The following is a 12,458-nucleotide window of genomic DNA, read 5'->3' as shown; positions in this document are numbered from 1 at the left end:
TGAACACTTATATGCTGTTGGCAGGAATATAAAATGGTGCAGCTGCTATGGACAGCAGCATGGAGTTTCCTCAAAAAATTAAAAATAGGAGTGACATCAGCATTATGGAGGAGTGAGCTGTTCCCTTAGTCTCTCCCCCCTAAGATAAAATGAAAAGGATGTTCATTAACCAAAAGAGGACATCCAAACAGCACAATAGGATGTCTGAGAGATCCATGCAGCCATATGTCTGAAGGTGAGGGGACTGGATCCCTGGGAAGCAGTGGAAGGAGATAAGCGGATCTCCTCCCCCTCCACAGCAGCAGCGATCTAGGGTGTGGGACCTCACACAGCAGCCAGTATGTGACTCTAAGAGGAGATGGGGGAAAAGGCAGGCCTCCACAGGGAATGCTTTCACTCTCAGAGTTGTTTCCCAGGCCACAGGAATGCTCTACACCTAGGTGGCTCAGACACCATGAGGGAGCCCCCAGCAAGCCCAGCAACCCAGGTGAACTGCCAGTGAGTGCACAGCGGGATTGTGCTGGATCACATGTGCAAAAGAAAGTGCCCCTCCCTCTCCCTCTCACCTGGTGCACCAGCTCAGCCAGGTTGGCCAGGGCAGCAGATCTACACCAGAGCACCTGAGCCTGCATGTGTGAAGCAGTGGTGGCCAGCAGGCAAATGCAGATGGACCCTGTCAGCACAGCTTCTAACAGATGGGCACAACTCCCATCAGACATGGCGGGTTCAGAAAACACAGGTCCTGCACCCCCGAGTGGTGGCAGTGGAAAATGTGACCAGATACTACCACTATGTGCCAGCAAAGCTCCACTCCATCAAACAATGTGAAGAAATGTATCAACACTCCCTAGCAGAAGGAAAATGACGTCTCAAGAAAACAATCCTGAAGTCACAGAAATTGACAATCTAAATGAGAGAGAATTCAAAATAATTATTATAAAGAAACTCAACGAGTTACAAGAAAATACAGAAAGAGAGTTCAATGAACTCAGGAATAAAATTAACAAGCAGAAGGAATTCTTCACAAAAGACATTGAAACTCTAACAATTTAAAAAACCAACAGAGGTTGGCCTGGTGGTGTAGAGGTTAGGTTCCATGCACTCTGCTTTGGTAGCCTGGGTTCGTGGGATCAGATCCCAGGTACAGACCTACACCACTCATCAAGCCATGCTGTGGCAGCAATCCAAATACAAAAAATAGAGGGGGGTTGCCACAGATGTTAGCTCAGGGCCAATGTTCCTCACAAAAACAAAACAAAACAAAACCAGAAATGCTGGAGAAAGGAAGAACACAATGAATGAGATAAAAATCAATCTAGAGTCCTTAAACAGAACTGACATTATGGAGGACAGAATTACTAATTTAGAGGAGAGAATTATAGAAATGCTTCAGGTGGAGGAGGAGAGAGAACTAAGACTAAAAAGAAATGAAGAAATTCTCTGAGAAATATCAGACTCAATTAGGAAATGCAACATAAGGATTATAAGTATTCCAGAAGAAGAAGAGAGGGAGAAAGGAGCAGAAATCTTGTTCAAAGAAATAATAGTTGAGAACTTTCCAAACCTGAGGAAGGAGCTGGAATTACAAGTAAATGAAGCTAATAGAACTCCTAATTACATTAATGCAAAGAGACCTTCTCCAAGGCATATATTAGTAAAACTGGCAACAGTCAATGACAAAGAAAAAATATTAAGGGCAGCAAGGCAGAATAAAATAACCTACAAAAGAACACTTATCAAGCTTTCAGTGGATTTATCAGCAGAAATCTTACAGGAGAGAGTGGAATGATATATTCAAAACAGTGAAAGACCAAAACTTTCAGCCAAGAATACTCTATCCAGTGAAATTATATTTTAGATACAATGGAGAAATAAAAAATTTCCCAGATAAACAAAAGCTGAGGCAGTTCATCACCACAAGATCCCCACCTACAAGAAATGATCATGAAGGCCCTCTTACCTGAAACAAAAAAGAAAAGGTTTACAAAGCCTTGAGCAAGGAGATAAATAGACAGACAAAATCAGAAAATTGCAGCCCTTTATCAGGACAAGTTAGCAAACAATTATAACATTAAAGATAAAAAGAGGGAAAGAATCAAAAATAACTATAAACACTTCATTTTAATCAGAAACTCGCAACACAAAACAGAATAAGTTGTGACAACAATAACTTAGATAAGGAAGAGGTAAGGGATGGAACTTGCTTAGGCTAAGGATATAAGAGGCTATCAGAAAATGGACTGTCTCATCTAGGAAAACTCTTACACAAACCTCATGGTAACCACTAAACAAAAAAATCAGAACAGAGATACAAATGATAAATAAAGAGAAAACTATCATAGAAAATCACCAAACTGAAATGGCAGTCAGAAATACACAGTATAAGAAACAAGGGAAATATAGAACAACCAGTAAACAAGAGATAAAATGGCAGTATTAAGCTCTCACATATCAATAATCACTCTAGGAGCTGGCCCAGTGGCACAGCGGTTAAGTGCGCATGCTCTGCTTTGGTGGCCGAGGGTTCGCAGGTTCCGGATCGCACCAACCCACCGCCGCCTGTGGCGGCGTCGCATATAAGGTACAGGAAGATGGGCACTGATGTTAGCCCAGGGCCAATCTTCTTCAGCAAAACAGAGGAGGATTGGCATCGGATGTTAGCTTAGGGCTGATCTTCCTCACACACACAAAAAATTAATTATAATGTAAATGGATGAATTTTCCAATCAAAAGGCACAGAGTGGCTGGATGGATTAAAAAACAAGACCCAACAATATGCTGCCTCCAGGAAACACATCTCAGCTCTAAAGACAAATACAGGCTCAAAGTGAAGGGATGGAAGATGATACTTCAAGCAAATGGCAAACAAAAGAAAGCTGGTGTTGCCGTACTTAGACAAAGTAGACTTCAAGATAAAACAGGTAATGAGAGACAAACAGGGGCAATATATAATCAAAAAAGGGACACTCCACTAAGAAGACATAACCCTTATAAATATATTTGCAACCAAAATAGGAGCACCCAAGTACATAAAGCAACCATTAACAAACCTAAAAGGAGATATTAACAGAAACACAATAATAGTAGGGGACCTTAACACCCCACTAACATCAATGGATAGATCATCCAGACAGAAGTTCAACAAGGAAATAGTGAATTAAATGAAAAACTAGACCAGACGGACTTAATGGATATATATAGAACACTACATACAAAAATAGCATAATACACATTTTTCTCAAGTGCACATAGAACATTCTGAAAGATAGACCATGTGATGTGAAACAAGGCAAGCTTCAATAAATTTAGGAAGATTGAAATCATATCAAGCATTTTTCCAACCATAATACTATGAAACTAGAAATCAACTACAAGAAAAAACCTGGGAAAGTCACAAATATATGGAACAAAACAAAATGCTACTAAACAACCAATTGATCAATGAAGAAATCAAAGGAGAAATAAAAAAATATCTGGAGACAAATGAAAATGAAAACACATCATACCAACTCTTTTGGGATGCAGCAAAAGTGGTCCTAAGAGGGAAATTCATAGCAATACACGCCCACCTTAACAAACATGAAAAATCTCAAATAAGTAATCTTAAACCACACCTAACAGAATTAGAAAAAGAAGAACAAACAAAGCCCAATGCCAGCAGAAGGAGGGAAATAATAAAAATTAGAGCAGAAATAAATGAAATAGAAACCAAAAAACAGTAGAAAGGATCAATGAAACTAAGAGATGGGTTTTTGAGAAGATAAAAAATTTGACAAACCCTTAGCCAGACTCACTCAGAAAAAAAGAGAGAAGGCTCAAGTAAATAAAATTAGTATTAAAAGAGGAGAAATTACAATGAATACCACAGAAATACAAAGGATTATAAGAGAATACTGTGAAAAACTATATGCCAACAAATTGGACAACTTACAGGAAATGGATAAATTCTTAGACTGATACAACCTGATACAAATTGCTTCTCTGGAGAATTCTACCAAACATTCAGAAGAGATTTAATACCTATCCTTCTCAAACTATTCCAAAAAAGAGAAGAAGACAGAACACTTCCTAACTCATCCTATAAGGCCAACATCATCCTGATCCCAAAGCCAGACAAGGACAACACAAAGAAGGAAAATTACAGGCCATTATCGCTGATGAACATAGGTGCAAAAATCTTCAACAAAATATTGGCAAAATGAACACAGCAGTACGTTAAAAGGACTATGCACCATGATCAAGTGGGATTTATACCAGGGATGCAGGGAAGGTTCAACATTTGCAAATAAGTCAATGTGATACACCACATTAACAAAATGAGGAATAAAAATCACATGATCATCTCAATAGATGCAAAGAAAGCATTTGACATGATCCAACAAGGATTTATGATAAAAACTCTCAATAAAATGGGTATAGAAGAAAAGTACCTCACATAATAAAGGCCAAATATGACAAACCCACAGCCAACATCATACTCAATGGTGGGAAACTGAAAGCCATCCCTCTGAGAATAGCAACAAGCAAGAGTGTCCACTATTGCCACTCTTATTCAACATGGTACTGAAGGTTTTGGCCAGAGCAACTAGGTAATAAAAAGAAATAAAATGTATCCAACTTGGTAAGTAAGAAGTGAAACTCTCACTATATATAGTGATTCTATATATAGAAAACCCTAAGAATCCATCAGAAAACTATTAGAAATAATCAACAACTACAGCAAAGTTGCAGGGTACAAAATCTACTTACAAAAATCAGTTGTATTTCTATACTTTAATAACGAACTAGCAGAAAGAGAACTCAAGAATATAATCCCATTTACAATTGCAGTAGAGAGAATAAAATATCTAGGAATAAATTTAACCAAGGAACTGAAAGACCTATACACTGAAAACTCTAAGACATTATTGAAAGAAATCAGATGACATAAAGAAATGGAAAGATATTCCATGCACATGGATTGGAAGAATAAACACAGTTAAAATGTCCATATTACCTAAAGCAATATACTGATTCAATGCAATCCCAATTAGAATCCCAATGACATTCCTCATGCAAATAGAACAAAGAATCCTAAAATTTATATGGAACAACAAAAAGACCTCAAATAGCCAAAGGAATCCCAAGAAAAAAGAACAAAACTGGCAGCATCATAACCCCTGAATTCAACATATACTACAAAGCTATAGTAATCAAAATAGCATGGTACTAGCACAAAGATCAATGGAACAGAATTGAGAGCCCAGAAATAAACCCACACATCTATGGACAGCTAATCTTCAACAGAGGAGCCAAGAACATACAATGGAGAAAGGAAATTCTCTTCAATAAACGGGGTTGGGAAAACTGGACAGCCACATGCAAAAGAATGAAAGTAGAACACTATCTTACACCATACACAAAAATTAACTCAAAATGGATTAAATATTTGAAGGTAAGACGTGAAACCATAAAACTTAGAAGAAAATATAGGCAGTACACTCTTTGGCATGGGTCTTAGCAGCATCTTTTCAAATACCATGTCTATTCAGGCATGGGAAACAAAAGAAAACATAAACAAATGGGACTACATTAGACTAAAGAGCTTCTGCAAGGCAAAGGAAACTGTGAACAAAATGAAAAGACAACCCACTAACTGGAAGAAAATACTTGCAAATCATATATCCAACAGGGGTTAATCTCCAAAATGTATAAAGAACTCATGCAACTCAACAGCAAAAAAAACAAACAACTTGATCAAAAAATGGTCAGAGGAAATGAACAGACATTTTTCCAAGGAAGATATACAAATGGCCAACAGGCACATGAAAAGATGTTCAACATCACTATTTATTAGGGAAATGCAAATCAAAACTACAATGAGATATCACCTTACACCTGTCAGAATGGCTATAATTACCAAGACAAAAAATAACAAGTGTTGGAGAGGTTGTGGAGAAAAGGGAACCCTCATACACTGCTGGTGGGAATGCAAATTGGTGCAGCCGCTATGGAAAACAGTATAGAGATTTCTCAAAAAATTAAAAATAGAAATACCCTATGATCCAGCTATCCCACTACTGGGTATTTTTCCAAAGAACTCGAAATCAACAATTCAAAGGGACTTATGCACCCCTATGTTCATTGCAGCACTATTCACAATAGCCAAGAAATGAAAGCAACACAAGTGCCCATCAACTTATGAGTGGACAAAGGAGATGTGGTATATATATACAATGGAATACTACTCAGCCATAAAAAAGACAAAATCGTCCCATTTGCAACAATGTGGATGGACCTTGAGGGTATTATGGTAAGCAAAATAAGACAGAGAGATAAAGACAAACACTGCATGATTTCACTCATATGTGGAAGATAAAAAATCACACGGACAAAGAGAATAGATTAGTGGTACCCAGAGGGGAAGGTGGTTGGGTGGTGGGCAAAAGGGGTAAAGGGGCACATATATATGGTGACAGATAAAAATAAGACTATTGGTGTTGAACATGATGCAATCTATACAGAAACTGATAAATAATAGTGTACAGCTGAAATTTCACAATGTTATAAACCATTATGACCTCAGTAAAATAAAAATAAATAAATAAAAATAAAAATGCATCTACTGTATAATCCAGCAATACCACTCTGGGCATATATCCAAAAGAACTGAAATCAAGATCTTGAAAAGGTATATGCACTCCCAGGTTCATCCAACATTATTCACAATAGCTAAAATGTGGAAGCAACCTAAAGGTTCATTGATGGACAAATGGATAAAGAAAATGCAGTATATACATACAATGGAATACAATCAGCCTTAAAAAAGAAAGACATTCTGCCATATGCAACAACATAGATGAACCTGAAGGAAATTATGCTAAGTGAAATAAGCCAGTCATAGAACAAATACTGCATAACTCTGCTTATATGAGATATCTAAAGTAGTCAAACTCATGGAAGGAGAGAATAGAACGGTGGTTGCCAGGGGCTGGGAGAGGAGGAAATGGGAAGTTGCTCAAGTTTCAGTGATGCAAAAAGAAAAAGTTCTAGAGATCTTCTGTACAACATAGTGCCTATACTTAACAATACTGTACTATACACTTAAAACTCTATTAAGAAGGTAGATCTCATGCTGTGTCCTTACCACAATAAAAAAAACAGAAATGAAGGTAAAATAAAGCCTTTTTCAGACAAAGACTGAGAGAATCAATCACTAGCAGATCTGAAAAACAAGAAATGTTCAAGGAAGTTCATCAGGTCAAGGGAAATAAGACAAGAGGAAATAAGGAAGAGGGTCTCTCAAGCTTCTAACCAAAGAGACAAAATAATAATAATAGTTTATTACTATTAATAGTATTAGTAGTTTACTATTGCTGATAACAAATTACCACAAACTTAGCAGTTTAAAACAATATATATTTATTATCTCATTGTTTCTGTGAGTTAGTAGGTCGGGCATGGCGAAGCTGGGTCTCTGCTCAGGGTCTCACCAGGCTGCAATCCAGGTGTTCACAGGCTGCTTTCTCAAGTGGAGGCTGTACTAGGGAAGAATGGACTTCCAAGCTCATTCAGATTTTAGGCAGAATTCATTTCCTTGTAGCTATATGACCGAGAGTCCTGGTTTTTTGCAGGTTAACGGCTGGAAGCCACCTGCAGAACCTAAAAGCCACACACGGTTCCTTCTCGGGTGGGCTTCCTCAACATATCTGGTTACTTCATCAAGCCAACAAGGAGAATCTCCTGCTCCAGTCTGCTAAGATGGATTCTTATATAATAGAATGTCATCAGGAAGTGACATCCCATCACCTTTGCCATAAACATAATCAACCAAAGATGTGCCATCCCATCACCTTTGTCAATTCTGTTGGCTAGAAGCAAGTCTCAGGTCCCTTCAACTCTCAAGGGGAGAGGATTACACAAATGCATGGACACGAAGAGGAGAAAATATTTGGAGGGGTCACCTTAGGGTCTGTGCACCACATTATGAAAACCTACTTGCTTAGAGAAAGGAAAGTATATTTAATTTTGCAAACATTCCTCCATCAATCTAATTAGGTCTTGGTAAATTTCCTGGGGTGCGTCCTGTCCAAGGTAAAAATCCACATGGTTGTAGTGCGGAATCAACTTGTAATAAATAAGCTTGGTAATTTTAGGGAGTAAATTCTCAACGTCCTTGGGATCAGACACAAGGTCCTGTCCACCACTCCACACTGCTGTTGGAACTTCCATCTTAGTAACGTTGTACAAGGGAGGTGTAAGCTAAATATAATTAGAGATGGAGAGAGAAAAAAGAGTTTCCACAGAAAATCACATTATACAAGTAACATTAACACTCAGTTGCTAAGAAGTTTCTTCAAACGCTAAAAATGTGCAATTTAATGACATATAAACATTAAAATGTTAGAAATACTTGAAAGTACTTTTGTGCAATAATATGAATTATGAATAAAAAAGACAACCATTATAGTTTTAATTTGCACTTTTGGGAAAGTAGGGGAAAGGATCCTAGAGGAAGAGGGCTCTTATTTCTATGGGGGACCATCTTTCTAGTAGTACTTGGATTGGAAGAATTGAACAGGATAAATATAAATACCCCTTCTCATATGCATAAATATGGGTTCAGGGGAATTACTGACACTTGAACAGACTCTTCAGGGAGCATTGACACCAATGCACAAAAAAAGGCATTTGAAAAATGATGTTTAAAAGGAGCCAGACTGTTATAGAGAAATAGAGTGGCTATGGTGCTAATCTCCCGGCAAATTTTCCCTTCCCTCTTTTTTCTGGTAGCACAATCTTTCTTATGTTGATTCAACAAATCCCAATCCCCAGTGGTCCAGGGTGACCAGGCCTGGCCAATTAGTCCTTCACTCTTCTGGTCACAGTGATTGTGTGAGATGGGCATTTGACTAAAACTGGGCCAGAGTTCTCTCTGGAACCTTTTGCCAGAGCTATTGGTTTTTTCTTTGGATTTGCAGTTAAAAAAACTGTATGAGCTAAGTATATACATCCAGTCACCATCTTACTACTACCATGGAAATTGTCTAAGAATGGAAACAGCATATGCAAGCTCAATTAAGAAAGAGTGAGAGGGAAGTAGAGAGAGCCAGGATGACAAGTTCCAGGCTCTTGTGAGTTTACTGCTACACTTTTTTTTTTTTTTTGCTAAGGAAGTTTCGCCCTGAGCTAACATCTGTTGCCAATCTTCCTCTTTTTGCTTGAGGAAGATTCACCCTGAGCTAACATTTGTGCGAATCATCCTCTATTTTATATGTGGGTCACTGACACAGCATGGCCACCAATGAGTGGTGTAGGTCCATGCCTGGGAACCAAACCTGCACCGCTGAAGTGGAGTGTGCCAAACTTAACCACGGGGCCGGCCCCACCATTACCCTTTTTTGTTCAGTAAAACAGTGTATATATTTTTTAACCTAAAATAGAATTTACTTTCTGCTACTTACAAAGAAAAGAGTCTTGACTGTTACCATAGTCTATGGACTAAATTCTGTTCCCCTCAAATTTGTGTGTTGAAACCCTATCTCTTAATGTGATTACATTTGGAGATGAGGCTTTTAGGAGGCAATTTAAGGGTAAACAAATCATAAAGGTTGAGTTTTAATCCAATAGGATTGGTGGCCTTATAAGAAGGAGAGAGAGATCTCTCTCTCCAAGCTCTCACACATAGAGTAAAGACTATGTAAGCACACACTGAAGAGGTGGTTGTCTACAAGCGAGGAAGAGAGCCCTCACTAGAACCCAACCATGCTAGAATGCTGATCTTGGACTTCCAGCTTCCAGAACTGTGAGAAATTTTTGTTCTTGAAGCCACTCAGTCTATGGTAATTTTTTATGGCAGCCCAAGCAGATTAATATACAGTAGTTAATTTTAGCAGCAAGATTAGGAAGGAAAGGTACCATGGACAAAGGTGTAGATCCTTAGGAAACAGTAACCCTGGCCAGGGAGAGGTTTCTCAGAGGACTAGAAATGGGCCTGGGGGAGACCCCTGACTTGGTGACTGCACCTTATATTCTCTTAGCAGGGTGACATTGGGGCAGAGCACATTGGTATAGTCATTCCAGATGTTACTGTCAGTTGATGGGTTGGTGCATTACTGGGTCTTTGCATTACTAAATATCTCATGTATATCACCCTCTCCTATAATATTGAGAAGCCTTGGACCTGGGCTTAGGAGCAAGTGGTAAATGAGAATGTGTAGCTATGCGAAGGCAACGCGAAAGGAAGAGAAGGAAATGAGGGCAGATTAGCACGACCAGTAGTGTGTGCCAGGGGAAGATGGGCTCAGGAAAGCTTGGTGCAGGGCCCCAAAAGCAAAGTGCAATTGATGAAGGAAGAGGCATGCTTTCCTGACTCTATAGTTTTCTCAGTAGAATAATACAAAGTGTAAATATTTAAATGCAAAGACAGAGAGAGATAAAGAATAGAAAAACAACACAATATACAGGCAGCAAGCTTTAATGCACAAAATGGTTCTGAGGAGTCCCTGAAATCAGAATACCTTTACTGCAATGATTTAATACCCTGCTAAGCATGAAAGGGGGAGCCTAGAAGACAGCAAAGCAAAAGTGAAAATCAAGGGACCGGACTGGTGGGTAGCAGTGAAGTGTTCATGCTCTGTTTCAGCGGCCTGGAGTTCTCAGGCCCGGATCCTGCACTGGTGTGCACCAGTGCATCGCTTGTCAAGCCATGCTGTGGTGGTGGCCCATATAAAATAGAGGAAGATGGGCACGGATGTTAGCCCAGGGCCAATGCCCAATCTTCCTCAGCAAAAAGGGGAAAATTGGCATCGGATGCTAGCTCAGGGCTGATCTCCTTCACACACACACAGAAAAAAAAGTGAAAATCAAGATCAGGATCCAAATGATGTATGGTGGCTTTTGGCCAAGAAATGTTTTTTACTTTCTTAGTAACAAAGGATTGGTGAGTACATTGGTAATTACATCTGTCTAATTTATGGGGTTATGACATATAGCTGTGACTAAGGTTATTGCTTTTTAAACATGTGTATAGTTCACTCTCAGTTTGTTTTGGGTTTTCCTTTTTTCCCCCAAAGTGTCAAGCAAAAAATTCATAATTGAACCTGAATCACCACGTATTTTGATAGACTCTGCAAGCACAGTGATAAAGCTAATACCTGTGACTCAATTCTCATGCAAGTAGGTATCTGAGTCTTACAGGGTAAGGTCATCATCTAAAAAGCTTTTGCTAAAGCAACTGTATGCCATTGCTGGGATACAGAGTCAGTTATTTATGAGAGTAATTAGTACTTTGACATAGTGTGGAGTCTGTGTATGTGGACACACACACCCACACACACCTATAATTATAGCAATTTAGAAGAAAAATCAGATTTTTCACACCAGTTGAAGTTAGCATTTTCACTATTGTAGTTATTATGATGGCACAGAAAATTTGCTTTTTAAAAAATTTCCAAATTTGCACATCCTTGTATCTCTGATACAATCCATGAGTCTCAGATGACTACTCATTTAATTAGAGCTCAGTCTATCAACAAGAAGCCAAAATCATCATTGGATTTCCTTATACACTAGAAAAAAGTAACAATAACAACAACAACAATACATACTCTTCTTTTATACAGAATTTTTGCTCCAAAGTTTTCATAGATAATGTCAAGAATTATCTTGACACAAAATTTTTTGGCAGATAGCACTGTTTCTTCCTAAAGGTGATATTTCGGTCTGTATATCTTTAATGATCCATGTATCATTTTTTTTAAAAAAAATGACATCCCAAATGACTATTAGAACATTGTTAGTTCATTTTATGGCTAAGAAGTCAGAGAATATGCTCTAGAAACAAAGATTATGTATCTTTAATTCTCTCTTTCAAATACGGTCTTAAATGATGAATGTTTCTGTTTTTTGAGAAGGAATAAGTGTAGTAGAAGAATGGACTTAAGATCCAAGAACCCCTGGGTCATATTCTGGTTCTTCACTAGTTAAATAATTTTGACAATTTACCTAACCTCTTTGCGCACCTGGAAAAATGGAAACAATAATATTTAGCTTTCAAAGTCACTGCGAGGATCAAAAATAATGATATGGCACATGGTAAGAACCCAATAAATAGCATCTAATCTATATAAAATATCTCGCATAGTGAATGGGGCCTAGGTGCTTAAGGAGTGGATACTACTTTTACTAGTTCATTTGCAGTATGCAACTGATGATTATTGTTATTGTAGTACCTGGTGGAAGTGCATCATGTTCTGATCAGGGTTTCCCCAATCAAAAGCTTGGAACAGACCAGAATTAGCAGCCTACAATAAAATAAAAATAATAAACACTAACATTAAAATGATATAAGAAAACAATGTACATTTAAAGACAGTAAACAAGAAATATACAAAAAGAATTGACATTATGCCCCACTCTTTAGGTACATGAACTAAAATTCAATAAAGATTAATAAGCCAAATAATAAAAATGATAAA

General features: G+C 38.1%; 1 protein-coding gene across 4 annotated transcripts in view; it reads right to left on the bottom strand.

Moving 5' to 3' along the window:
* Window positions 1-7,386: 7,386 nt before the first annotated feature.
* Window positions 7,387-12,458, bottom strand: part of LOC131407221 (lipase member K) — a 48,567-nt gene continuing 43,495 nt past the window's right edge. For 3 of the 4 annotated variants that reach the window (XM_058543471.1, XM_058543473.1, XM_058543472.1), the window contains 2 exons: window positions 12,213-12,284; window positions 7,448-8,241 (listed from right to left, as the gene is read on the bottom strand). In XM_058543471.1, the coding sequence (XP_058399454.1) occupies window positions 8,002-8,241; window positions 12,213-12,284 (312 nt within the window). In that variant the 3' untranslated portion in view covers window positions 7,448-8,001. Of the gene's footprint in view, window positions 8,242-12,212; window positions 12,285-12,458 lie in introns of all 4 variants that reach the window. The other variant, XM_058543474.1, reaches the window with a different exon arrangement.

The sequence above is a fragment of the Diceros bicornis genome, chromosome 6 (assembly GCF_020826845.1).
Source record: "Diceros bicornis minor isolate mBicDic1 chromosome 6, mDicBic1.mat.cur, whole genome shotgun sequence".
NCBI lineage: Eukaryota > Metazoa > Chordata > Mammalia > Perissodactyla > Rhinocerotidae > Diceros > Diceros bicornis.
Note: the sequence above shows the minus strand (reverse complement) of the source record. Positions and strands in the feature narration are given on the sequence as shown.